General features: G+C 56.2%; 10 protein-coding genes across 10 annotated transcripts; 6 read left to right on the plus strand and 4 right to left on the minus strand.

Annotated features, from left to right (window-relative positions):
* Positions 1-787: 787 nt before the first annotated feature.
* On the plus strand, positions 788-2,221 carry SETTUDRAFT_33346 (uncharacterized protein; the record flags this gene model as incomplete). The annotated part of the gene is made up of 3 exons (XM_008029934.1): positions 788-922; positions 981-1,359; positions 1,416-2,221. 3 exons carry the CDS (start codon positions 788-790, stop codon positions 2,219-2,221), a joined length of 1,320 nt encoding a protein of 439 aa, XP_008028125.1.
* Positions 2,222-2,878: 657 nt separating this feature from the next.
* Positions 2,879-3,155, minus strand: SETTUDRAFT_63376 (uncharacterized protein; the record flags this gene model as incomplete). Its single annotated transcript, XM_008030003.1, has 2 exons — positions 2,879-3,033; positions 3,095-3,155. Coding segments are annotated over 2 exons (216 nt in total), but the record flags the coding sequence as incomplete, so codon positions are not given.
* Positions 3,156-3,563: 408 nt separating this feature from the next.
* SETTUDRAFT_180347 (uncharacterized protein) lies at positions 3,564-5,371 on the plus strand (the record flags this gene model as incomplete). Its single annotated transcript, XM_008030482.1, has 2 exons — positions 3,564-3,693; positions 3,734-5,371. 2 exons carry the CDS (start codon positions 3,564-3,566, stop codon positions 5,290-5,292), a joined length of 1,689 nt encoding a protein of 562 aa, XP_008028673.1. The 3' UTR covers positions 5,293-5,371.
* Positions 5,372-7,102: 1,731 nt separating this feature from the next.
* SETTUDRAFT_42969 (uncharacterized protein) lies at positions 7,103-9,465 on the plus strand (the record flags this gene model as incomplete). The annotated part of the gene is made up of 2 exons (XM_008029984.1): positions 7,103-8,056; positions 8,104-9,465. The coding sequence occupies 2 exons, from the start codon at positions 7,103-7,105 to the stop codon at positions 9,463-9,465; spliced, it is 2,316 nt and encodes a 771-aa protein (XP_008028175.1).
* Positions 9,466-9,681: 216 nt separating this feature from the next.
* SETTUDRAFT_139333 (uncharacterized protein) lies at positions 9,682-11,562 on the minus strand (the record flags this gene model as incomplete). The annotated part of the gene is made up of 6 exons (XM_008030483.1): positions 11,311-11,562; positions 11,221-11,249; positions 10,173-11,120; positions 9,969-10,123; positions 9,836-9,910; positions 9,682-9,769 (listed from the first exon to the last, which is right to left on the minus strand). The coding sequence occupies exons 1-6, from the start codon at positions 11,540-11,542 to the stop codon at positions 9,682-9,684; spliced, it is 1,527 nt and encodes a 508-aa protein (XP_008028674.1). The 5' UTR covers positions 11,543-11,562.
* A 717-nt stretch (positions 11,563-12,279) lies between these two features.
* On the plus strand, positions 12,280-13,871 carry SETTUDRAFT_164523 (uncharacterized protein). Its single transcript, XM_008030484.1, has 7 exons — positions 12,280-12,298; positions 12,351-12,745; positions 12,809-12,836; positions 12,886-12,898; positions 12,948-12,978; positions 13,029-13,207; positions 13,258-13,871. The coding sequence occupies exons 2-7, from the start codon at positions 12,719-12,721 to the stop codon at positions 13,718-13,720; spliced, it is 741 nt and encodes a 246-aa protein (XP_008028675.1). The 5' UTR covers positions 12,280-12,298; positions 12,351-12,718; the 3' UTR covers positions 13,721-13,871.
* Positions 13,872-13,873: 2 nt separating this feature from the next.
* Positions 13,874-15,312, minus strand: SETTUDRAFT_42971 (uncharacterized protein). Its single transcript, XM_008029985.1, has 2 exons — positions 14,603-15,312; positions 13,874-14,542 (listed from the first exon to the last, which is right to left on the minus strand). The coding sequence occupies exons 1-2, from the start codon at positions 15,302-15,304 to the stop codon at positions 14,240-14,242; spliced, it is 1,005 nt and encodes a 334-aa protein (XP_008028176.1). The 5' UTR covers positions 15,305-15,312; the 3' UTR covers positions 13,874-14,239.
* A 3,253-nt stretch (positions 15,313-18,565) lies between these two features.
* SETTUDRAFT_63509 (uncharacterized protein) lies at positions 18,566-19,635 on the plus strand (the record flags this gene model as incomplete). The annotated part of the gene is made up of 2 exons (XM_008030004.1): positions 18,566-18,711; positions 18,762-19,635. Coding segments are annotated over 2 exons (1,020 nt in total), but the record flags the coding sequence as incomplete, so codon positions are not given.
* Positions 19,636-19,842: 207 nt separating this feature from the next.
* On the plus strand, positions 19,843-21,071 carry SETTUDRAFT_93572 (uncharacterized protein; the record flags this gene model as incomplete). The annotated part of the gene is made up of 2 exons (XM_008030485.1): positions 19,843-20,043; positions 20,094-21,071. 2 exons carry the CDS (start codon positions 19,843-19,845, stop codon positions 21,069-21,071), a joined length of 1,179 nt encoding a protein of 392 aa, XP_008028676.1.
* A 111-nt stretch (positions 21,072-21,182) lies between these two features.
* SETTUDRAFT_155630 (uncharacterized protein) lies at positions 21,183-22,873 on the minus strand (the record flags this gene model as incomplete). The annotated part of the gene is made up of 2 exons (XM_008030486.1): positions 21,183-22,558; positions 22,645-22,873. The coding sequence occupies 2 exons, from the start codon at positions 22,871-22,873 to the stop codon at positions 21,183-21,185; spliced, it is 1,605 nt and encodes a 534-aa protein (XP_008028677.1).
* Positions 22,874-24,556: the final 1,683 nt, after the last annotated feature.

Consider the following 24,556-nt stretch of genomic DNA (forward strand, 5'->3'; position numbering starts at 1 on the left):
CACCAACAAGCGTCAAACGAGTTCAGGATAACAAGATACAACAACAACAACAAGCCGAGCTTGAAAAGCTTCAAAAAGCCGAGCAAGCCGAGATCAAGAAGGCAGCTCGTGATTGCCAGCTTCAACTTCAAAAAGCAGCCCGTGTTGAGCGGGAGAAGGGTTGGGAGGAGACCAGAAAGCGGAAGGCTGCAGAGAAAGCCGAAAGAGAGCATCGTAGAAGCCTCCGCGACGCTGCCAAAGCTATACAATTGCCCCAATCGGGTAAGCGCAAAGCGTCAAAACCTCATAAGCCAGCTACAAAGCGTCAAAAGTGTGGTGGTGTTGCTCCAGCTGTGGTGGGAGCCGCAAGGGTTGCACGAGCTGCTCCACCGCGTAGTCGACGGCAACGACCGATAACGCCCTCCAAAAAAATTTCTGAATAAGCCAAAACTTTCGTAGGCCTGTATATAGTATAATACTAGCTTTGCGCAATTTTATTACGATTTGTGGTGGCTCTACAGCCTCATCTTGTTGACTATATTGAGTTGTTGGGGGTGCTCAACTGGCGATGGTGCTCATCTGGTGCACGGGCACTGTAATAAGCCGGAATCTAAGCATCTGACAGGCAACTGCGACATTCGGGAACCAAGCCATGAGGCACATTGCATGCACCTCACACCCCAGCCTCGACTCAAGCACTTGGCCCGGAATCTATCCAGCGACTGCACGTGGACATGTATATATGCTCTGGCCACGGACGAAGCACCACACCGCCATCAACGGATCCAGTACACAAAAACAAACAACCATGTTTGGCACTCTAGTTTGTGATCTGCAGCACGAGCCTCTGACCTTTGTGGAAAACACAGATCCTGCATCGGCCTTGAGTAGAAATCGACGAGATAAGCCGCATGCTTCGTGTGAACTGTGCCGAGCTCGCAAGGTGAGTGTTTGCCTGTCCTGCCAACCTTGGGCCACTCCTTCGGCTGACCACGCTGTAGATCCGCTGCAGTGGACAGCGCTCTGGTTGCGACCGATGCATCGCCATGTCAGTCGAATGCAAGTACCGCGACCGCACTGGTCGCAGGAAACGCCAGGCCAGCAACGATGGCACCCGTAGTGCCGCCAGCAGCAGCACCACTCCAGTCCCCGACACCAAGCAGCAAGACGAAATTCCGCCCTTGGCGCCTCCTTTGGCCACGGCTGAAGCAAATGCACGCGAGGACGGTGCCAAGGGCGGGTTGGGTGACTGGCAAATGGACACTGACGATTTGCTTGAGTCGATGCTGTCCACCCAGCTGGGCACCCCCACCAACTCGGCAGACATGACAGCTGAAATCGCGTGGAATTCCATTCTCGGCGAAGACCACAGCACCTTGGGTAAGTAACGTAGCACAACAGACACATGCATGCACAGTCCGCTAACCATGCTCCAGCAGGCCCTGAAAGCGTCGACTTCACCACGTCGACCAGCAGCATTGCCAGTCCGAGCAGCTTTGCACAACTCATGGCGCCGCCAGTAGACCTGCAGTCGGCATTGGCCATGAGCGAAAAGCTGCAGCTCGAGGCACAGCAACCAGACGCCCTCAACTCTTCCCTGCTACAGCCCCCCACGGCCACTTTTGGCGACGACGGTCGGTGTCTGTGCAGGACATTTACCGCCACGCTCTTTGAAGAGCTGTGCGCCGAGAGCGCCAACAGCAGCCATGTGCCCATCGACGTGTTGCTGCGGTATTTTCGCGGAGCGCTTTCGCACTGCACCACAATCCTCGACTGCGACCGGTGCAGCGCATCGGCGTCGGATAGCAACAGCAACATGCTGCTGGTCATGGCTGGCCAGTACATGAGCACCATCTGTGAGCGAATCGCCGTGTGCTATGCAAACATCCGCAGGCGGGGTGAAGAGCGACATCGCTCCATCTCGGCTCCGCTGGACTGGGGCGCCGACATGGAGTTTGGCCATGGCTCGGGCTGGGACCCGTCAGGCGACGGCGTGGTGACGGATGGAGACATGTGGTTCTCAACGTACCGCATCGAGAGCAGTGAGGAGCGCATGTTGGTGTTGCGCTGTCTCGTCAGCGTCCAGCTAGCAGAGTTTGCGCGGCTGTTGGAGCGGCTGAAGAGCCGGGCGGGTAGTCGCAGCGTGTGCCTTGTCCTGTTGACGGACGCGGAGCGAAGAATGGGGTCTGCCAAATCCATACTCATGGATTCGGCAAGCCCATCGGCAACCAAGTCATTTTAAAAGTTTTATAGCCACTGTATTATTATTAATGTCATGACATATGAAGAGATGAATACGATATTCGGGTAGCCGAGCTTTGAGAATTTCTCATGCTTGTTCTTTCCACCAGTAACAAGGACAACCATGACAACACGTGACTGATGATGACCCCCCCTTTTTTCACTTTCCCCACCATAGCGCAAAAGCTGCAACAAATCATGCCATCGCAGCATAGCAAGATTACAATACAAATCAGCTCCCAAGCAAACGGGGCTACTTGGTCAACGCGCCCATCTACCGCCTAACAGGAATCACCGACGGATACTCAAACACATCCTTTTCCTGGCTCAGCGTGCCCTTGAACTTTGTGTACGCCATGGCCAAGCCTGAAAATCCCACGCCACACGTAGCCGCGAGTCCGAGTAGAAATGCGCTCAGAGGATGCAGCAATGTCGAGTTCTCCGATGCAGCACCCGAGCGTGTTCCAACACCACCCCAGCAGACTCGTGCGGTCACCAGCAACGCCATGAGAAACACCACACCCCCCAGCCCAACCATGCTAGGAACTCGAATCTGCATTTTCAATCTCGCAGCTTTCCCATCTTTCCTCGCCGTCGAAGCAGCAGCACTCGCCGTCGCTGCCGCTGCAGACGAAACTGAAGTACTAGACTCGTGGCCCTCCAGCACACCGACTTGAAACCGGTCTAGCACACTCAGAGCACTCTCGCTGTGGCCTGCGTACTCGTAGACTTCGGTGCCATCGGTACCCGCGCATTCGCAGAGCACGTCGATGCCGCCCGGGTGGTCTTTGGCAAAGGCGGTGAGGTTGTAGACTGTGGCGTGGTCAGAGAGAATTCGAACGGAAGACAGTACTAGAAGATGGAGATAGCATACCTTTTCCAAAGACGGCGATCCAGAGGTCTTGCTGCGTGTTGTGCTGGGAGAGTTGGAAAAGAGGGATTGTTGGTTTGCCCATGGTTATGACGGGTGATTCGAACTGCTCAGTGATTCAATTTCCCGCGCGAGGAATCAGACGTTTGCCCATGTCGTCCCGAATATCAATTTAACAATTGACATGCTTGGCTCGACGATGACCAACATCCACCATGATGACTAAGTCGCCTTCCGCATGCGGACTCGGAGTTCCTGAATTGGCCGCGCTCCGTGCCAAGCAGGGAAGCAACCCACGCATCTCCTTCGTCTCACCCTACCAGCCCGCTTGGCCCAAGATACTCTGGTGAGCTCGCTGCTGTTCAAATGTGGCCGCCATGAAACGCCTTTCTCAACATGTCTATTTCCCAAAGTCAGAGGGAATTCCCCCCACCGCTTCTCCTGCTCGCCAACACGCCTTGCTGCCTACACCATGTATCAGACATTCTTCATCGGTCGCGATGGGACGCAGCGGGCCCAAGACGTCGATCTATCTGCAATCAAGACTGTCGAACAGTTGAAAACCATCCTTGCTACCCGCTTTCCTTTTGCTGATGCACAACGTAAGTTGAAGTGATTCCGCATGCAGACGACACTGACCAGATTCAGCCCTGCAATTCTTCAGCAGCAAAGATGGACATCTCTCCTCGCTTGAAGCCATCCAATCCTCGTCCGTGCCGGTCGAACTGCGCGTCTCTCCGGATGCCTCCATCGAGGAGCCCCCCGGCCCGCGTCCGCTCCCCATTGTCGGGAACCACTACGAAATCTACCCGGATGCGCTGGGCAACTACGACCGCCTCTTTGCGCGCTACGGGTCCATGATCAAGACCGTCAACATGGGAACCGTCGTGTACCACACAAACGACCCGGAAATCTCGCGTCACGTGCTGCGCGAGGGCGCCTTCTTCACCAAGACCACGTCGGACCCCACGCACCCGCTCTACTACATGCAGGAGCAGACGGCCCTTTTCACGTGCGACAGCGACTCTCCCGCCTTTGCCATTAGCCATAAATTCATCCCGCCCGCCCTCTCGCCACGCGCCGTCTCGCACCACGCGCCGCAGATCCAGGACGCCGCTCGTGCTATCTTCCCCGTGCTCGACCAGCTCGCCGAGCGTGACCTGGCCTTCAATGTCTACCACTACATGTTCAAGCTGGCGGGCCAGGTCATCTGGCGCGTCATGGTCGGACAGGACGTGCAGCACTTTGCCGCCATCGACACGCCGCCGACGCTCGCGATCCGCCTGTTTGGGCAGTACCTGTCGCTGATGAAGAAGATGTCGCTGCGGCCGCGGTGGTGGGGGAAGTTGCCGTTTGGCGAGCCCGCGCGGCTGCGCAGAGTGCGCAACGACCTCTTTGCGACGGTGGAGCGTGCCATGGATGCAAGCGTGACGGTCGGCGGCGGCCCGCTGGCGGTGACGGACCCCGCGGCGTCACTACGGGCGGCATGTGTAGCCGATTTCCTGTGTCGAGCCCGGGACGAGCGCGGCGAGGGTCTCCCCCGCGACGTGCTGTTGGGCAACGTCGTGGTACTGCTGGGTGCCGGCTTCACGACGAGCGCATCCCTGCTGTCGTGGGCCCTCTACTCGCTCGTCACGTACCCCGGCAACCAGGAGCGCCTGCTGCAGGAAATGATTGATCACGGCGCTGACGGTCAGCGTGCGTGGACGTACGACGAGGTGCACGCCATGCCGTTCCTCGACTGCTTCGTCAAGGAAACACAGCGCGTGCACAGCCCGAGTTTCCAGACGGCGAGGAACGCAAAGCAGGATGTTGTCCTGCCTGGCGGCTATCTGATCCCCAAGGGAGGCGTCGTCATTACCTGCTTCCCTAGTCTACACAAGAATCCCGCGCACTGGGAGAACCCTGCGCGCTTTGATCCAGACCGCTGGGCCGACCAGCGCGTTGCAGCCGACGCCAGGAAAAAGGGCCTGTATACGCCCTTTGCGGCTGGCGGTCGCGGCTGCGTCGGCTTCAACCTTGCTCTTGCAGAAGTCAAAATGGTGCTGCTGGAACTCGTCTACCACTACCATTTCGAAGACGCGTCTCCTGAAGCGGTTGTCTACGACCCCGAGTTTCTCGTCACGCGCCCCATGAATTTTTACATGACCCCGCGGAAACGAACGTCGTGGCCGAAGCCATCTGGTGCTGCTAACGAGTAGATGTGTTGGAATTAATGGCATGATTTTGTATGTATGTACATGTGTTGAGATGTTCTTCAAAACCCGAAATGGAATTCCCATGTCCCACATCCTCAGCTAAATTCTCAAACTACATATCTCTCCTGTCTTTGCACACATGACTAGAAAGATGACCGTCATTACACACGTACTATCTACCTACTTGCAGTGGCTAACACTCCATCTCCATCTCTACACACTCACTCACACACACACACGCACACACACATTTGCATTTACACTTATTTTTTTTGTATCCCTTAAACTAGAACCACACATCGAGTATGAGAATAGTATGTAGCGTCTGCTAAAATACCCACCTACCTACCTATCCACCTACTTGTCCCCATGCACCCATTCACTCTCAAGCCCAAACCCACCACCACAAACACTCATTTCCCCTTTTCTTCTCGCTCCCATAAATCCAACCCAGCAAGAGACTAAAAAAAAATCCCCCATCTGCCCTCGCATGCACATCTTCCACATACTCACACCCCCATTGCATACTCATCTGCACCCACGCACCCATTTCCCCCATGTCCCTCTTCCCCCTCCCACATCCACATATTCTCTACTTACGTCCAAATCTCCTTTTACTTATCCACTCGCAGATTTTTGATTTTTTTTTTCCAATTTCCCCCGTACTTACTGTACGCAGTTTTTGTCCGGCGCCGAATATGCCCATCACACCACCCCCCATTCTTACGAATCAAGTAGCACAATGATGCTGATGGCCAACACCCAATGGCCATGATGGCGGGAATGACGGGGACGTTGGGGGGGGGTGGGGGGTTCGGAATCAACCCGATTTGGTTGTTGCCGCACTATCCTGCAGCAGCATTACCATTACCATTACCATTACCATTACCATTATCCGCACCAGCACCGCTATCTATCTATCTATCTAGCTAGCTAATCTAGATCCAATACACATCTCGATCCGTGACACGCGCAACAAGCACAAATGCGTTAAAGTACAGTACAGTAACCATGCACAAAAAAAAACACAAATAACCACGCAATACATTCCTGTTTTGGGCTAAGCAGCGGGCATGCGGGCGGGCGGGCGGCCAAGGTGATGTGAGCTGAGCTGAGCTGAGCTGAGCGGTTTCGGAGCGGAAATTACTTTTCTTGCTTGGCTTGTTTAGAGGAGGTATTCCTAGCCTGGCCTGGCCTAGCCTGGACTGGACTGGCTTAATATACGGTACTTAGCTGGATTTGGGTGTGTGTGTGTGTGTGTGCGCTGATGGACGGATGCGTCTAAGAGTCTACAGTAAGAGTGCATGTGCATGTGCATGTGGGTGAGACAAGGTGTGCATGCATGGTTAGTTGGTTGGCGCGGATCCAAGCGATTTCCGTAACGGCGCGGAAACAAAAATTGCAACCAAAAAAAAAAAATTGGTTCGGTGTTTTGCACGTCTGTGTATGTCGCCGTGAGTGACCAAGGTCGTCGGTGCCGTAGATGGGTGTTTTTCGACGGAATTAAGTGTCAAAGTGTTGTATTCCGACGACACGGAGAGAGAGAAAGAGAGAGAGGGGATTTGATAAACGCAGTTTCTTTTTTTGGGTGTGTATGTATAACATCTAGGAAGTATTATACAATCTACAAGGCTCTCTTGTTTATTTATATCAGAAGCACTGGAGCCTTCGCTCTAGGTATTCTCTCTCCTGCTCCAGCTTCCATTTTCACACGCCCGTTCGTTCATCCCCCCTCACCTCTGTTCATTGGTTGGTTGTTTCACCAAGGCAAAAGCAAGACGCTGTTTATTGTTTCTCTTCATCCCCATCAATCATGTGCGGCATCACGGCTAGCATTGGCCTTGCGACGCAGACTCCCCCGGATACACAACACACATTGTCGTTGTCGTCGTCTTGCACAAACGGACATGCAGGCAACGCGTCCCATCATGGCAATGGGGACGCACGTGGTGAGCATGGCGTCAATGGGCATGCCAAAACCAACGGCGTCAACGGCCATGCCAAAGCCAACGGTATCAACGGCCACGTGCAAACCACCGATTTCGCAAAAGGATACGCCGCGGGCTACGCCGCGGGATACGAGACTGCGCGCGCAGCAAGAGACCCCGATAACACGGTGCTCGCAGCTAAACTCCAGGCTTCCATCGATGCAATCAACCACCGCGGGCCAGACGAGTCGGGCATGTGGATAAGCGACGACGGACGCGTAGCACTGGGCCACTGCCGGCTTTCCATCAATGATCTCTCGCCGTCGGGACGCCAGCCGCTGCATAGTGACTGCAGCGAGCTGCATGCCATTGTCAACGGCGAGATTTACGATCACGATCGCCTGCGGGCGGAATGCACGGCGCAGCATGGGTACCAGTTTAGCAGCGAGAGCGACAGCGAGTTGGTGCTTGCGCTGTACAAGATCCACGGTGCGCCCGGGCTGTTTGAGCATCTGCGCGGTGAATTCGCTTTTGTGCTGTTTGACGGGCGCGAGGGGCGTCGCCGCGTGATTGCTGGCCGTGATCGCTTCGGCATCAAGCCCATGGTGTGGACTGTCGTCAAGGACCGCTTGCTGCTGGCGGCCGAGGCAAAGGCTTTCGTCCCGCTGGGCTGGGAGCCCGAATGGGATGTTCAGGCTATTGTCGACAGCGGCTGGATGATGGACGACCGCACGCTGTTCAAGGGCGTGCACAAGCTGCTGCCGGGCCACTGGATGGAGATTACGGATGAGCGAGGCATCGAGACGCACAAGTACTGGGATGCAGAGTACGAGGACAAGGTGGGTTTGGCGTATACTTTGTGCAACTGAGTGCTGACACTGGACAGACCAAAGTCGAGACGAGGACAATCGATGAGATGGTCCTGGGCGTACGTGAGCGCCTCGTCGAATCCATTCGCCTGAGGCTGAGGGCCGATGTGCCCGTCGGTGTCTATCTGTCCGGCGGCATTGACTCGTCTGCCGTGGCGGGCATCGTGACGCAGCTGGCGCGCGAGGAGCACATCAAGATTGGAAGCTCCAAGGCGACGCGAGTTGCATGCTTCAGTGTGCGCTTCCCCGAGGAGTCCGGCTACGATGAATCCAGCATCGCCGAGCGCACGGCAAAGTGGCTGGGCGTCGAGGTGCTCAAGAAAGACGTCACTGAAGAGACGCTCGCTCTCGACTTTGCCGATACCGCGTACCACTGCGAGCACCACCATTTCGATCTCAACTGCGTGGCCAAGTTCGCCCTCTCCCAGCTCCCCCGCGAGAACGGCGTCAAGGTAGTTCTCACGGGCGAGGGCGCCGACGAGCACTTCGCTGGGTACCCCTATTTCCCAGCAGAGTTTCTGCGAGAAGCCGACCTGGCTCTCCCCGACTCGCCTCTTGCCCTCGACCACGAGCTGCGCGAGAGCATGCAGCGCGCCGCCGACAACGAGATGCGCTCCATCTGGCGCCACATTGGCGCAAACACGTACGCCGCCGAGGGCAGCAGCTTTGCCGACTCGCTGCTGGCATGGCACCCGACGCTGCAGCTGTTTGCGCCGTGGGTGCGCGAGCAGAACGCCGACCTCGACTGCCGCACCGTCCTGCACGCCTCGCACGCGCCCGACGTCCAGGAGAAGATGCGCAACCGCTGGCACCCTCTGCACACGGCCCAGTACATGTGGAATAAGAATTCGCTGGCAAACGTGCTGCTGTCGTGTCTGGGCGATCGCACCGAGATGGCACACAGCATCGAGGCGCGAACCCCCTTCCTCGACCACCACCTGGCCGAGTATGTCAACTCGCTGCCCCCTAGCGTGAAGCTCGCATACACTCCCCCGTCCAGCGAGGAGGTCAACGGCGCCGACCACGGGCCCGTGTGGAAGGCTTCGGGCAAGGCGCTGCAGTCACTGACGGCCAAGTGGATTCTGCGAGAGGCCGTCAGGCCCTACATTACTGATGAGCTGTACCGCCGCAAGAAGCATCCCTTCCTTGCCCCGACCAAGTGGCCTCGTGGCGGGCCGCTCCATCGTATGTTTGAAAAGCTCCTGACTCGCGAGGCGGTTGAACAGCTGGGCTTTGTCGACTATGCGGTTGTTGCCAATGCGCTGCGTGACGGCTTTGGTGACGATGCCAATTCCAACACTTTCAGGACTCTAGCCTATGTTGGTGCATGGGTCACTCTATCCAAGAGATTTGGCGTCAAGAAGGCTGTGCTGCATTGATGCAGTCTGACGTGAGTCGGAGGTCATCGATGGGTTTCTGGGTATCGTCATTACAAGATCTCGGCTGTCAGATAGACATTTCTTAGCGTGCGTGTAGCTTGAAGTCAGACAACTACAATTTCTTGTTTAGTTTGATTATCTTATTTACAATGGCAGCCAAACATGGATTCCTATCCTACCCTCATTACAGTATCAACCTACCTCTATTTCCCTAATCTAGGCATTTACAAGCTGCATGTTGACCTGCAAATGTTCATCGTAGTAGTATGGCAAGAATACGTCTCGCCACAAGAGCTTATCTGGTCTGTCCATGGTCAGCGGCAGAAGCAAAAATATAGTGAATGAAATGATAACGGGAGTGCAGGCGTACAGTGGTTTGGCGGGGGTCATGTCGAATTTGCGGTATACATGGGCAAAGGCAAGACGAAGTTCCGCCCATGCAAGGCTGTAAAAGTTGCATTAGTTTTGGCAGAAGGAAGCTTGTATGAACGAGTCAAACTCACTTGATGCCCAGGCACATGCGTGGGCCGCGGGAGAAAGCGACGAGCCAGTTGTCCAGGTCGGGTGTCTCGAGCCAGCGCTCAGGAACAAACTTGTCGGGCTTGGGGAAGATGTCGGCGTTGTAATGGACAAAAGTGCTACCGCACGACACAATGGTCTAACCCTGTCAGTCTCAATGCTTCATATCTGAAGCAAAATTTTCGTACCTTTGGCGGCACAGCAACTCCTGATATAGTCGCGCCCGTGGAAGGAACTATGCGCAACAGGCCAGAAGTAACGCCTGACGACAGCCTCAGGGATTCTTTGATGACTGCATTCAGGTAGGGCAGACTTTCCAGTTCTGACAGCGTGGGCCCCTCCCCCTCGAGTAAAGGCCATGCTGCCAACAACTCTGATTTGAGCTTTTGCCAAGCGGCGGGCTCCTTGAGCAGGTGGAAAGCCCCCACCATGAGCGTGTTGCCGGTGGTGTCGGTGCCTCCAAACATGAGTGCTTGTGTCTCTTCGTAGAGGCTGCCGGTACAAGGAACCTTTTTGTCACGATGAGCGTCAGGATCCATCAGACGGTGGAAAACTGTCATGTTATGAGGAAGCAGTTTGAGCTTTTCCGGATTGTTAGTCAGATCATTAATCTGGTGCATAAGCAGCTCATTCAGGTCGATGAGGCCTGCCGTCAAGGGGCTTAGCACTCGCGATAGTTTTGGGGGGCATTTCAGAATAAAGTTCTTGAAAAGATCAGAGTACTTGAAATAAAGGGAAACGGGCGTCGATGCATCCAGGGCGACGACAATAGGGGCCTTGAAGTCGGGGGCGTCAACAGCATGGATGGGGTTGCCAAAGCACAGGGTGGTGATGACGTCGACACTCATGCAGCGGAAGGCGAGGAAGAGATCGATGCTCTTGGAGGCTTTGGCTTGGCGCTCGAAAGCTGCGCACAGTTGCTTTGTCTTGTCGATGCAGAGAGGCTGGGCATTCCGGATAGCGGCTTGGGAAAAGGAGGGGTTCAGGACGTGCTTGCGCTCCTTGGCCTCGGCATGGGTGAGGAAGCCGAAGCTGGACCTGTCCTCGTTGAAGCTCTGGTACAGGGTGGCCTCCTTGTCCCAGCGGTTCCTGTTGTTGTAGATGTCGTGGTAGGCCTTTGGATTGGCAAAGTGGAGCTAGACAGAAAGCGGGTAAGCGTGTGTGCGGCACAGTGACGGGGCTGGGGGTAGCTGCATGCACATGGGCAAATGCAAATGTAAGAATATGTCGATGTACCTCGTTGGGGCCGACTCGCACAACGTCGCCTAGACACCGGGCACGGGGCAGGTTAGCAGTGGACGGTGTGTAGGAGCAGGCAACTCTCACCATATCGGGCATGCAGCTCGACAAGGTAGTGGCAGAAGGACCGGTTCTGGACGCATTCGGCATATGCCTTCCAGTAGACGGTAGCGCGAGCTAGAGGCGGACCGGGGAACTTGGCCAGTGGGTGCAAGTAGACGTTGTACGTGACAGCCGCCACTGCGTAAGCGACCAGGGCTGCCAGGCCCGCGGAGAGCAGCAGTACCGCCGTGGCGGGCGCGTCGTCGGGGGCCGCCATTGACTGGGGAGACGGCGTCGTCTGGGGCCGCGGAAGCGTTGGCAAAGGGGTGAGTGAGTGACGGCGGCGACGATGTCCAGCTGGCGATTTTGATGGGCTCCAGCTCTCGAGCAGCGACACGGCCTGGAATCTTGATTACGTCTGGCCGTGACCAACCCGTGTGCTTGGCGCACGTCACGTGCCGGTGCTGGTGGGGACGGAATCAGGCACCAGACGGGCATGAGCACACCATCGGATGACATGCACGCCCATCTCACATCCACATCCACATCCCCATCTGCATCTGCATCTGCATCTGCATCACCTACACGCATATCCATCGGTCCACGCCAGTCGAAGCACCCCCTCCTTCATCGCCGCAAACCACATACCCCGCTGCCTGCACCGACGCCCTTTGGCTGCACCACACCCGACGCGCGAATTGCAGGCGCACCCAGATGCACCCGACTGCCAGGCCATGGCGAGACGGCCAATTGCACACGCCTCCAGCGCCCGCGTGAGGCCAGCATCCGAGATCGAGATGGCGCTTACATACACTGTCATCTCGGCTCACCAGCCCAGTATAGCGCCAAGTAGCGGGCGCGGCTCAAGCGTGCCGTGCCGCGCCCTGGGAAGCACCCCGCAGCTTCACGGTACCTCATGGCTTGAGGGCACCACGCTTCCCATCCACCGGCCCTCAACACCTGCAACCCCCACGACGCCGTCACTGCCCACCTCGCACCCGCCATGGCTGAAATCGGGACTCAGATTGCTTTCGTAAGCCCATGCGCCGCTGCATGCACGCCTCCAATCTAACCCGCTGCCACAGGACTCCGAAGATACCGACTCAGCCTTTGGCGACGACTCGGCTTCGTAAGTCTCGTGGCCACACCTCGCTCGCCGACTGCGCCGCCCTCTAACACGCATGCAAGCGAGACGACGTCACTCAAATCCGCCGTGGTCAACTACAAATACCGCAACGGCCGCCGCTACCATGCCTACAAGGAGGGCTCGTACTGTGCGCCACCTGCCTGCCTCTTCCCGTTGCTCTTCCTAAACTGTGCGCAGGGGGACCCAATGACGAGACCCAGGCAGAGCAGCTGGACATTGTGTATGCACCTCGACCCCCTTGCGTTACGTCATTGTTGACCGGGCAGCCACCACATATGCCTCCTGCTACTCGATGGCGAGCTGTTCATGGCTCCCTTGACCAAGGACCCCGTGGTATGTCTGCATGCAGGCACGCTGCTTGGAGGCCCCCCGTGCTGATGATCATCGTACGTCCAGCGCGTCTTGGACTTGGGCACGGGCACCGGTACGCAGACCATCGACGCAATCCGTGGATCCGCAAACTAACCTGCCAGGAATCTGGGCAATGTCAGTCTTTCGCCTGCATCTGCCGTACAAACTAACACGCTGCCCACAGCGACTTTGCTGACAGATACCCCTCGTGCGAGGTCGGTACGCCATGGCAAGACTGGTCCCAATCCCCGTCTAACACTTGCAGGTACTGGGAACCGACCTCAGCCCTACGCAGCCTTCGATGATTCCCCCCAACCTCCACTTTGAGGTTGACGACTTTACCGAGCCCTGGCTGTATCGCAAAGAGAGCTTTGACCTCATCCATGCTCGATCCTTGTTTGGCTGTGTTGCGGACTGGCCAACATTTTACAAGGAGGCGTTGGAGTATGTGCATATGAATCCAACAGTCTCTACTCCCGTACTGACCCAGCCAGCCACCTTCAGCCTGGTGGTTTCATTGAACAATTGGAAATGTCTGTCGTGCCCAAATCCGACGACGGCACCATAGCGCCTGATTCCATCTTGGACAAGTGGGGAAAGATCTCGCTCGATCTCGGCGACAGATTTGGCAAATCATTGCGCACAGCCGACGAAGCAAAGGCAGGTATCGAAGCGGCTGGTTTTGTCAACGTGGTAGAGCACCGCTGGAAGCTGCCCATTGGCGGCTGGCCGGCCGACAAGCGATTCAAGGAGCTCGGTCTCTACAACCGCATCAACTGGGAGCAGGGCATAGAGGGGTGGAGCCTGTACCTGCTTACCACGCTGTTGAAATGGACTCCTGAAGAAGTCCAGGTCTATCTGGCTCTGATGCGCCAGGCCCTCCGCGATCGCCGTATCCATGCGTACCAGGAGGTATCGTTGGTTTATGGGCAAAAGCCGATGAAGCCCTCAGCGTAATGTTCCAGATTTGGAGTTGTTGCTTTGTTCCTGTTAACTGTACGGTCGAGGCGTTTTTCAATTGATGGACGGACAGTGGAGAAGAAAATTTGGACGTCTGATATTCATGTTATTCGGTATTGAGCTCTGCAGCAGTGTTGATGGGATAATTTGATTCTATTTTGACACGGTCTAAGCATCTTTGTCCATGTCCTCATCACGTGCGCTTCCTGTCCATTTTGGATAGGCGGAACTGCTTCCTATCTAAGCATGATGCCGTTACCGAGCATGCATGCAAAGTACCTGCATGTATGTACTATGTATGATAAAAAAAGCAAAGAAGAAACGAAGGAAAAGCCTGTTGAATGGCCGCGTGCGTCTGCTTATGCATGTATATGTACATGTAGGAACGCAATTTTCCCCGATCCAGTGAGAGTGATGAACTCCTCGCCCCAAACCTAGACGCCTGATGAAGAAATCGAACGCAACCCAACGCCAATGATGAATTTGTTCGTCGCTGCGTGGTACTGGCACCGCCACCTACCCCCTGTTTATAAGATTGAGAAACTCCTGGCGCGTCTTGTCCCTCGAGCGCATGCAGCCAAGCATACAGCTCGTTGTTGTTGTTGAGCCGGTCTTTTGGACACCGCGCATCACCATGCACAGGTGGCTTGATTCCACCACCACAGCCACACCTTGTGGCTGAAGCATTTCGGATAGAGCAAGGGCGACCTGCTTGGTAAGACGCTCTTGTACCTGGAGGCGGCGGGCGAACATCTCGGCGATGCGGGCAAGCTTGGAGAGACCGATTACGCGGCGGTTGGGTATGTAGCCAATGTGCATCTGGTAGGACAAGCGTGTAAGAATGCATTTCTGCTGACAGCCAGAGGAGTCAGGACTTACTTTTCCCATAAAAGGCACCAAATGGTGTTCGCACAGCGAGAAGATCTCAATGTCCCGCACAATGACCAGCTCGTCGTGGTCTTCGTGGAAAACGGCGCCATTGACAATGTCGCGCAGGTTCTCTTCGTAGCCCTTTGTAAAGAACAGGAGGGCTTTTGCGTATCGTTCCGGCGTATCCAGCAGACCCTCGCGGTCAGGGTCTTCCCCCAGACACTCGAGCATGGTACGCACAGCACCCGACAGCTTCTTCAGATTCTCCGCCTTCTCCTCGTCGGTGGCTTCCTTCCGTTGCCGTGTGCCCTTGCTGGGCCAGCTAAGCCCGTCAAAGTCGATTGTGGGGTGCTGCGTGTAGGGGCTGTGTGCGCGGCTCGTAGCCAGCGGCGTCTGGACGACGGCCGCGGCGCCCTCGTCGTGGATTCCGTTTTCCGCGTGCCCGTTGCTCATCTCATGTCCGTTGGGCTCGCTGCCGTTGGCAGTGCTCGCTGCAAAAGCCTTTGCGGGGAAATAGCCAGTCGGCCCGTCGAAGTTTACCACTTGGCGCCCTCGATTCGACGTCTCGATGGCGTTGAACAGGTTCTCCCGCTCCTTCTTATCGCGCGCCTCCATTGCCAGGCGCAGCGGCGGGTCTCCGTTCATCATGTGTGTTGGCACGGCGGATCGGGGCTTGGTCGTGTCTTCTGCGGCGGCAGCGGCGGTGTTCATGACGGCGGGGGCGGGGGCGAAACGAGTAGGTCGTGGTGGATATAGCGTCTCCAACTTTTTTTTTTGGGGGGGTATGCAAAACTACAGTACACAGGCACAACAACAGTGTGGATATATAAAGAGGCTGCGGGCGTCAGACAAAAGGCATGCAGGAGGGCTCAGTTTCCCAGATTGCGACGAGAAATGCGGTGCATTTACTTCGCGCCGCTAATATCTATTGCAGCCCCCCCGAGCGCAATGCAACCGGGACCGTATGACTACAAGGGAATTAACTTTGTCCGCAGTCGGCGAAATGCGGACTAGCGTACCATGACGCCACGCACCGCTTGGACCCTGATCGGACCAGATAGATACGGAGATGAGGGGTCACGTGACGGCCACCTGCCCATGGCCCCATGGCCCGCTAAAGCTGGCGGCTGCAGTCACTCACCAACACCAATCCCATCCCACACACCCCCCCATCTCGCCCTCGCCCTCGCGCCCCCATCAACTCGCATCTCGCGGGCCTTGCATTCCATCGGCGCCATGGATGCCGCCTTGTTCCGTTCTGGTCCTTGATATAGCGACGACGACGACGATGAGGAGGGGCACGCTGCGACAACAAGATGCCCGGGGCACGCCCCAAGGCTCTCTCACCACGTCGTCCCAGCCTTTGCCTCACTACCACTACTACCACCACCACTACCACTACCACAACAACAACAACCACCACCCCCCAGCCTCGTCATGATATTGCGCATCTGCGTCCTCGGAGGCCACGCATCGCATAGCGCAACATGGCGCTACACACTCACGTCCATCGGAGCATGATGGGAACGGTATTACACCCGCCAGGAGCCCTTTGGCACCTCTCCAGTGCGCGCACTCCTCTAGGACACGGCTCGCACTCCTCGCACTGTCGCATTCCTAACACTAACCCTCGCTTGTGTCACCGCTGGTGTATACTGCATCTATACTGGTGAATAGGTGGGAAAGACTATGGCTTCAGCTGCCCGTCACCTGTCGGTCACGGCTGGGTACGCCCCCCCGCAACCTCTCATCATCATCACCCTCATCACCCTCATCACCCTCATCACTCGCATGGGCATGTGCCGAGCATGTATCCAGAAGATTTACATATTCGCCGGGCTGTTGTTGGCTTGCCGGCTGCCTCGGTCACAATAGCTTGAACATGGTCTTGTTGGGACTCTTCAGTTGGTAGTAGCAAAGTCGGCTGCACCTAGACTACTCAGTGGCCTTAAGCTGCATGTTGCTGTCTGTGGGATCCCGGCGCTCTCCCGCCCTGCACCTTTGTTGCTCCTGCTCGGCGCCTCTTGGTGTAGACGACCATGTGCTTCGTCGCCGCCGCCCCCCCTTTGTGGTGGACTGTCTTTGCTCGCACGAGCCCGCGTTATCCTACCACGGACCAGCTTTACGGCTCAGCGGAGATCAACTCAACCGTCAAATGAGGCTCCGCCGGAGTTTTCAACCCCAAATGGTTTCCTGTCTAGCCGGCCTGCCGACACCCACTCTCCGAGCCGATAGTCGTCAAGCCAGATGCATGCCCACATGCCCTTTTTTTTCTTAAAAAAACAATTGCTTTCTCGACGCGCTTCAAAAGCCGGGCGGCCCTGCCCACGAGCGGGGTCTTGTCGTTTTTTCTTTGTTTGCATGCACTAGATAGTTGTCGTGAAGCTTGGCGGGCTGCTGTTGATGCGCAGAGGCCAGAATCTGGGGTTGGAGAGCCACAGCGGGCGAGGGGCGGCAGGCTGGGGGGATGGATGGGCGGAATGGAAGGGGAGGCAGCAATGCATTTGTCGATGGAGGGCCTCCTTGTCACGAGGTCTTGGCGTCATCGATAGCGGCAAAGCGAAAGACCGGCCGGCGCGAAGACGCTACAGCTGCAGCGTCTGCGGCCACGACAGCAACAGCATCATTCAGAAGCGCACTGACATCAGGCAGCGCATTCCAGGCTCTTCTTCGGAAACAGTCGCAGTGGCATCCTTTTTTCTTACTTGTTTATCCGCCCTTCCACTGCTCGGCTGCTAGGCTGGGGTTGGGGAGCTTGAGTTTCCTTCTGGCTCGGCTAGGCTGTGGCTCTGACCCGCCAACCTTTGATGCTGCAACCTTGCGACTTCTGATGATCCTCCTGCCTCTATGGCTGCCCTGCGCCGGGCTGAGGATTTAGACCAGTGGAGACTAGAGGATTTGTCTGATCGAGATAGGGAACGACCCAAAGCCCGTCAGCGAGACCGGAGCTACGACCCCAGGACTTCGTCGCCAGCGCCACGAGCGGGCAGAGATTCGTCCAGTCATCACGTCCCCGAAAACGACACCCGCTCGTCGGAAAAGCACAGGCGAGGCCGCTCTCGCGACAGAAGCTTGGAGAGGCATCGCACGCGTCGGCGCAGCCGCGGCGCCTCGAGAGAGCATCGCTATCGAGGCTCTGAGAGGGAAGCCAGTGCAGACAGGGTTGCCCATCCCCATCGACGGCACCACCACCACCACCGCCGCGACACGACCCCGTCATCCTCCAAGCACCACCACAGCCGCTCCCCATCTCCCCGAGGATCGTCCAAACGCGTAAAACGACCGAGGAGCCGCAGCTCGGTGCGCTCGCGCTCGCGGACACGGCGTCCAGACTCCCCGGGCAAGACGACGGCAAGGACACACTCGCCCCGGTCTCGACCCTCTGACCGCGATCGAGCGCCTCGACCAAGTACGCCAGACGCCTACCTCCAGTCCGCTTCCCACAGGCGCCAGTCGCCTTCGATTGATAAGCATTACCGACCGGCATCGCATCGCTCACGCAAGAGATCGATTTCGTCGGATAGGAGATCCAGGCGTGAGTTGTCGCCTAGGGCATTGTCGCCCAGGAGGCCCGACAGAAGGTCGACTCCACCTTTTGGTCACACTCGCGAAAGGCCTTACAAACACAGCTCTACTAGGGACCGAACAAGAAGTCGGAGCCGAGGTCCTAGACGCGTCAGATCTCGCTCGCCGCCCCGCAGACGGTCGCCTGCCTCTTATCGCAGAAGTTCGCCTCCTAGCTCCAAGCGAGCTAGATTGTCACCACGCAGGAGTCGCTCGCCCCGCCTGCCTGTACGACGGCGTCCATCCCGATCGCCTTCTCCCGCGCCAAAGTCAAGACACCGCCTGGATCAGGATACGGAACTCGCAAAGTCTTCTCACACAAGCAAGCGCACTTCGCGCAAGGGCTCACCAACGCCTGGCTCGGGCTACAACTCTGATACGTCGAGGGGTCGTGGAGACGACGACAAGATGAGGGGAGCCTACCAGTACCAGGGCCGTGGTGGGTTCCAGCAATCCCCGCCCTATCCTCCGCACAATCAATATTCCCCACAGAACCAGTCGCCGTACCACGGCGGTAGAGGGGGTTGGAACAACCAATCGTACCCCAACCACGGGTCAGTTTTTTCTCACGTGGTATTGATGATATTCAAGCTGACTCTTATAGGTCTCCCATGCACGGTGGTTATACTTCAAGCCAGTCGCCATATCATCAAGGCCAATCCCCTGGTTATTACCCAAACCAGCCATATCCCCAATCGGGATTTCAGAATCCTGCACATCGAGGTGGACATGGTGGCTTCCGCGGCAACAGCTTTCATGGTTCCGATCGGCGGCTCTCAGGTCCTAGTGGGGGTGGTCCCTTTGGTCCTGGTGGTCGGGGACGAGGCACTGCACCTACGCAATTTTCCAATCTGTCATGGACACCAGCGTCAGGAACACGAGGCGGTCGTCCTGCCACTGAAGCGCCACGCCCACAACCGGCTCCTGTGTCGCAAGCACCAACCGAATCCACCGCTGTCGATGCCGATGATAACCCGTTCCGTCCTTCCAAGGATTTGCGTGTGGAGGATGAGGGACCAAAGGAGGAGGCTAAACCCGCCCCCTCGACCAAGGCATCTACTCCAGCTCCAGCAGCACCCAAATCTGGGTTTGGATTCTCGCTCAAGACCAAGAACCCAGTGCCCCCTGCCAGCAAAGCAAAACTCGGTCTAGATGAGCCGGACAAAGCCGAGCCACCATCCAAAGAGTCGCTACTAGATCCAAAAGCAAAGGTTGAAGCAGTACGCGAACCAGCTCCAGCGCCTCGCTATGCAGAGTCAAGAAGTGAAAGGGAGAGGGAACCAAGAGAGAGGGATTACGACCGCAACCGCGAGCGAGACATTAGAGAGCGAGACCGTCGATATGATAATTACTACGATCGCAAACCGCCTTACCGAGATCCTCGCGATCGAGACCCTCGAGACATGCGGGATTCTCGTGACCCCTACTACCGCAGTAGGGATAGGGATTTCCGAGACCCGCGAGACCGAGACCTCAGGGATCCCCGAGATGTTCGAGACGGGCGTGATTTGCGAGAGAGGGACATGCGCGATCTACGAGATTCACGGGATTTGCGAGACATGAGAGACCGCCGAGAGCCATATCCGCCGCGAAGATCGGACGACAGGCGGCTTGATTCACGAAGCGATGCACGAAGCAGTGCTCGACCAGAACGAAGGACGCCGCCTCCTATACCAAAGACGAAGATGATCACGAAAAAGCGAATGAAGCCACGACCTATCCTAGCCCCAGAACACGCAAATTCGGAATCAGTGTACTACAGGAAGCCAGGAAATGAGTCGGTTGTTGGATCCGGCACGTACGGAAAGGTTTTCAAGGGTGTGCATGTTTACACCAAGGACATGGTAGCACTGAAGAAGATTCGTATGGAGGGCGAACGCGATGGCGTATGTGTATCACCCTGTCGGAAGCTTGATGTTGCGCTAACATATTGCAGTTCCCCGTTACCGCCATCCGTGAGGTCAAACTCTTGCAATCACTCAACCATCCAAACATTGTCAATCTACGAGAGGTCATGGTTGAAAAGAACGACTGCTACATGGTTTTTGAGTACCTGTCTCACGATCTCACGGGGCTCTTGAACCATCCGACGTTTAAACTCGAACAAGCGCACAAGAAAGACCTGGCCAAGCAACTTTTTGAAGGCCTGGATTATCTCCATCGGCGCGGGGTGCTGCATCGCGACATCAAGGCAGCTAACATTCTCGTATCCAATACGGGTCAGTTGAAACTGGCTGATTTCGGTCTCGCTCGTTTCTACTCCAAGAGTGGCAAGCTGGATTACACCAATCGCGTCATTACTATCTGGTACCGATCACCGGAGCTGCTGCTTGGCGAGACACAGTATGGTCCAGCAGTCGATATATGGTCGGCGGCCTGTGTGCTCGTGGAGATTTTCACTCGCCACGCCATCTTCCCGGGCGATGGCGGAGAAATTAGCCAGTTGGATAAGATTTACAATGTCCTTGGGACGCCTACTGTACAGGATTGGCCTGGCATCGTCGACATGCAGTGGTTTGAGCTTCTTCGTCCAACGGAACGCAAGAAGTCGACGTTTGAGGAAAAGTACAAGGACCGGGTTAGTCCTATGGGATTTGAGCTGCTTCAGGCCATGTTCCTCTTTGATCCGAATGCTCGTCCTACGGCCGCCGATGTGCTTGAACACCCCTTCTTCACCAGTGAGGCTCCTATGCCCAAACGAGCAGAGGCGCTGAAAGAGCTCGAGGGCGACTGGCATGAGTTTGAGAGCAAAGCGCTCAGAAAGGAAAAGGAGAAGCAGGACAAGGAGGCTCGACGCGTGGCGCGGGAAGAGAAGGACAGTGCGAAGAAAGACGAGGGCAAGCGACGTGCTGACGCGGCGGTGGGTGAAGAGAGGGATGCTAAGCGCACGAAAAGCGGAGATGTCACGGCATAGCAGGCACTAGTGGACGGAGATAATGTTTGTATTATTATACTGGTACTCGAGTTGAGTGCATGTAGATGTCGATACCAAGACGATTTATTGGAATACCTTGACAGACAGCTTCTATGCTCTCCTAAACACGGGGTACTGGTCCCCGACCTCCATGGGGACGATTCCAAACGAAACGTACGAGTCGATGTTTTCGGGTTCGAGGGCGACAAAGGCGAGGCCTGCGTTCTTCTGCGCGGCACTCACGAAGAAGCTTCCTGCTGGCAGAGAGACTTTCTGCATGGAGGACTCCGTAGTCACGGTGTTGAGGATGGTGCCCTCGTAGTAGGACGACCCCAGGCTCGACGAGGTGATGTTGTACACCTCGACCTCTTCCTGGAACGCCTCTGGCATTGCCTCAACCTCCAGACCCGACACGCGCAGGCGCTCCGCCAGATCGGCCCACGCGCGTGGGATAACGTAGCCCCGGGGCCTGGCGCGCGTCAGATTCGCCGTCGCAGGCGTGTTGCTCGCGAATTCCACAGGCAGCTGCACAACGGCTCCCGTGCTGCGCTCCACCATGGTAAACGTCCGCCCCGCATACTCGGCGTAGTCGGTCACCACGACATCCTCTTTCCCGTGGACAAGCTGCTCAATTGCCTCGTCAACCGTACGCCGCACCTCATCAGCATGGTCGCGCGCCGTCTCCAGGACCCCCAGTATCATTTGCAAGCCCGCTGCGGTCCTGCGCTTGAACTCCTGCTCCGCAATGCCTATGCCCCTCGTCTCGAACAGAAACGTAATGCACTGCGTCAGGCCCATGGCATTCCGCCCTATCTTTGCATCTGTCCCGGCTTCCACCAGCCGCGGCGGCGTGCCCCGACTCGCAGCCGTCATGTACTGTTCGCCGCGCATCCCCTTTGCCATGAGCGACGCGTTGATGGCGGGCGCAAACAGCTCCTCGGATATCCGGCGGATCGACGCGTGGATATTCAGATTCTTGGCTGCGCTGAACATGCCATCGGCCGCATTGTGATACCCCCCCGCGTACACGGTGCCCGCGCCGTACTCGTGCATGTCGAGCGCAATGTGCGGTGCGTATGCCGAGAACCACGTTTTCAGCTCGCGCGTTTGCTGCCGCGCCAGCTTGGTGTGGTCGCGGTTCGGATCGTAGTTCGTGGCGAGCGTGCGCTGGAAATAGGCGTTTCCGTCGGGGTTGTAGCGCGGTAGCACTAGGATATCGAGGCTTGCGAGGAAGCTGGATGCCCAGGCTGGGTTTGCAGAGAGTGCGCCTAGGAGTGCGAGCGTGGCTTCGTCGCCTGCGGGCTCGTTGCCGTGGACGGAGCCTTGGATCCAGAGTTTGAGCTTGGAGGTTGAGGGAGTGCTGGTGGTGCTGTTGTTGGTTGAGAGGTACATGTATGGGAATGAGTGGCCTTCTTCGCTGAGAAACGGCGCCGTGTTGTATGTCATCCACGAGGGATTCTTGGCCGCGAGTCCGCTCATGAAGCGTTCTGTGTGAGTGTTAGATGGGTTTCTCTTTCTCGCAAAGTTGGGCATCTTCGGGATTCGAGAAGGGGAGGGGGGGGAGGTTCCATACCTAGGGCTGATGCCGACGTCGCGCCCTCTGTGCCTTGATACCATCCTGCGTCGAAAGAAGCATTCGCCATGAACGCAGGACTATACAGCGTCACATTGGGTGCGGGAAACGCCGCTTGCTCCAGGAGCTGCGAGTCACGATTCACAGTGACGTGGTTCTCTCCATACTGCGACTGGGCGAGTGCCGATGCCGCCCACAACGCTGCAGCAATTGAACCCGATTTCATCATCTTGATGCCTTTTTTTTGCACAACATCAAGCCGGAAACAGGACGGGGGCACACGCCCTCCTTTTTAGTTACTTCGGCTTTCCGTCCTCTCTAATCTTCTCTTCCTTTCCCCCGCTTCACACCCCCATTTTTGGCGACGCAACAGACGTCAGTGAGAGGCGCATTTTGCCTGTTTCCAGGGCGCTGCCAAGATGGCGATGCTTGGCTCCTTCCAATTGAGGGGTGCGTTTTCTTGGGGTTGAGCCTCTAGTTGAGCCTCTAGTTGCTGTTTGTTATCGTGGAGTGTGGAGGCTTCGGCTGTTGCACGGCTGTTGGAGGCGGGTTGGACGCGGAGATTGTCAAGGTGCGTGGTGTTGGTGTTGGGCTCGTGGCTGTCCGTCATGCTTGCGGTCCGTGCGGGAATGGTGGAATGGAGAGAAGACTACTACTCTCCATGTTGCCGTGGATTGTATGGGCGCCTGAGCACTGGTGGATTCTTGATTTACAGGATGCCGTCGATCGAATTGGTGCACAATTGCATGCTCTGAAGAGTTTCTTTTCTTGTCCCAGCAGTACAGGCTTGAGGTCGTCGTGACATGATCTTCATCTGATATTCGGCTAGAATCCGTGCAACTGGTCAGACATCAACTTCCGAGGTGTGAACTCCTTTGACATCAAAAAGCGCAGTATGCTGAGCATTGGGTTCTGTTGAGCTTTTCATTCTCAAGAGGCTGGTTATTGCAGCGCACCTATTCCCCTGGCTCCCCGCCTCGTGTCTGCATTAGCCCGAACTTCCGACGCAGCCATGTCATGAGCAAAAGCAGCTAGGCTCCCTTGGGCCTGCCGTTATTGGCATGGTATATCACTCATGATATTATCCCAGCTGTCGAATAGGAGAAATGTCGTGTTTTCTCCAACCAGCCCGCCGCCTCGCATGACGGAGCCATTTTACACTTGTATTGATTGGGTATTATACCCATAGGGTGTGACACACGAATTATTGTACTGTTCAAGTCCGGAACCAGCCTGCCTGATCGAGATGAAAGCCCCGCATACCTGGGCTGGTCAACGGGTATCGTAACCACGCGTAAGCTGACTCCTATTTCAATACCCCTTTCTAGCACCAAGTCAGGACAGTCAGCTCTAGCTAAAATAGAACGCCTATCTAGCGTACGGATGCACTGCGTGATTTAGTCAAGGACACACGCTGGTAATACATCGTATTATACGCAGTATTGACGGAGTTCTCGAAATATCCGTTACTACTGCTGTAACTTGAATATAAAAGAAGTAGGTAGCAATATCTTGACGTTACTTTGCTAACTAGTCAGCGTATTGTGCGAGCATGATCCTACCATGGCTGGAGCTTACTATACTAGCTGCATCGACCTAGGTCTTACTAAGCGTAATCAACCAGTTATACTCCAATAACGTGCTACAAAATCCCTTTGAGGAGCGTTCCAAATCCATCTACGGAGGTGCCTCACAAAAGTTTTGTCCCACGCTAATCTCGGCGCTTCGGCATAACTCTTCTTGGCGCAACTCCCACCTTTGAGCTGAGTAGCTGTACGATTTGTCTGTATCTATCGTTACAATGTCTCCTAATACTGATCCTTACACCCGCACCTTAATTGTGGCGTTAAAGTCACCTTCTGTTGGCAAGTCTACATCACAGATCTCTGAACTTACTGGTGTTCATCCTCGT

This window comes from Exserohilum turcica, assembly GCF_000359705.1.
Source record: "Exserohilum turcica Et28A unplaced genomic scaffold SETTUscaffold_4, whole genome shotgun sequence".
Classification (NCBI taxonomy): Eukaryota; Fungi; Ascomycota; class Dothideomycetes; order Pleosporales; family Pleosporaceae; genus Exserohilum; species Exserohilum turcicum.

Coding starts and splice junctions, on each gene's coding strand:
- SETTUDRAFT_164523 (XM_008030484.1), top strand. CDS start 12,719: ATGGCTCCCTTGACCAAGGACCCCGTG. Junction 12,979..13,028: donor ACAGATACCCCTCGTGCGAG/GTCGGTACGCCA, acceptor TAACACTTGCAG/GTACTGGGAACCGACCTCAG. Junction 13,208..13,257: donor TTTTACAAGGAGGCGTTGGA/GTATGTGCATAT, acceptor TGACCCAGCCAG/CCACCTTCAGCCTGGTGGTT.
- SETTUDRAFT_42971 (XM_008029985.1), bottom strand. CDS start 15,304: ATGAACACCGCCGCTGCCGCCGCAGAAGACACGACCAAGCCCCGATCC. Junction 14,543..14,602: donor TGGTGCCTTTTATGGGAAAA/GTAAGTCCTGAC, acceptor TTGTCCTACCAG/ATGCACATTGGCTACATACC.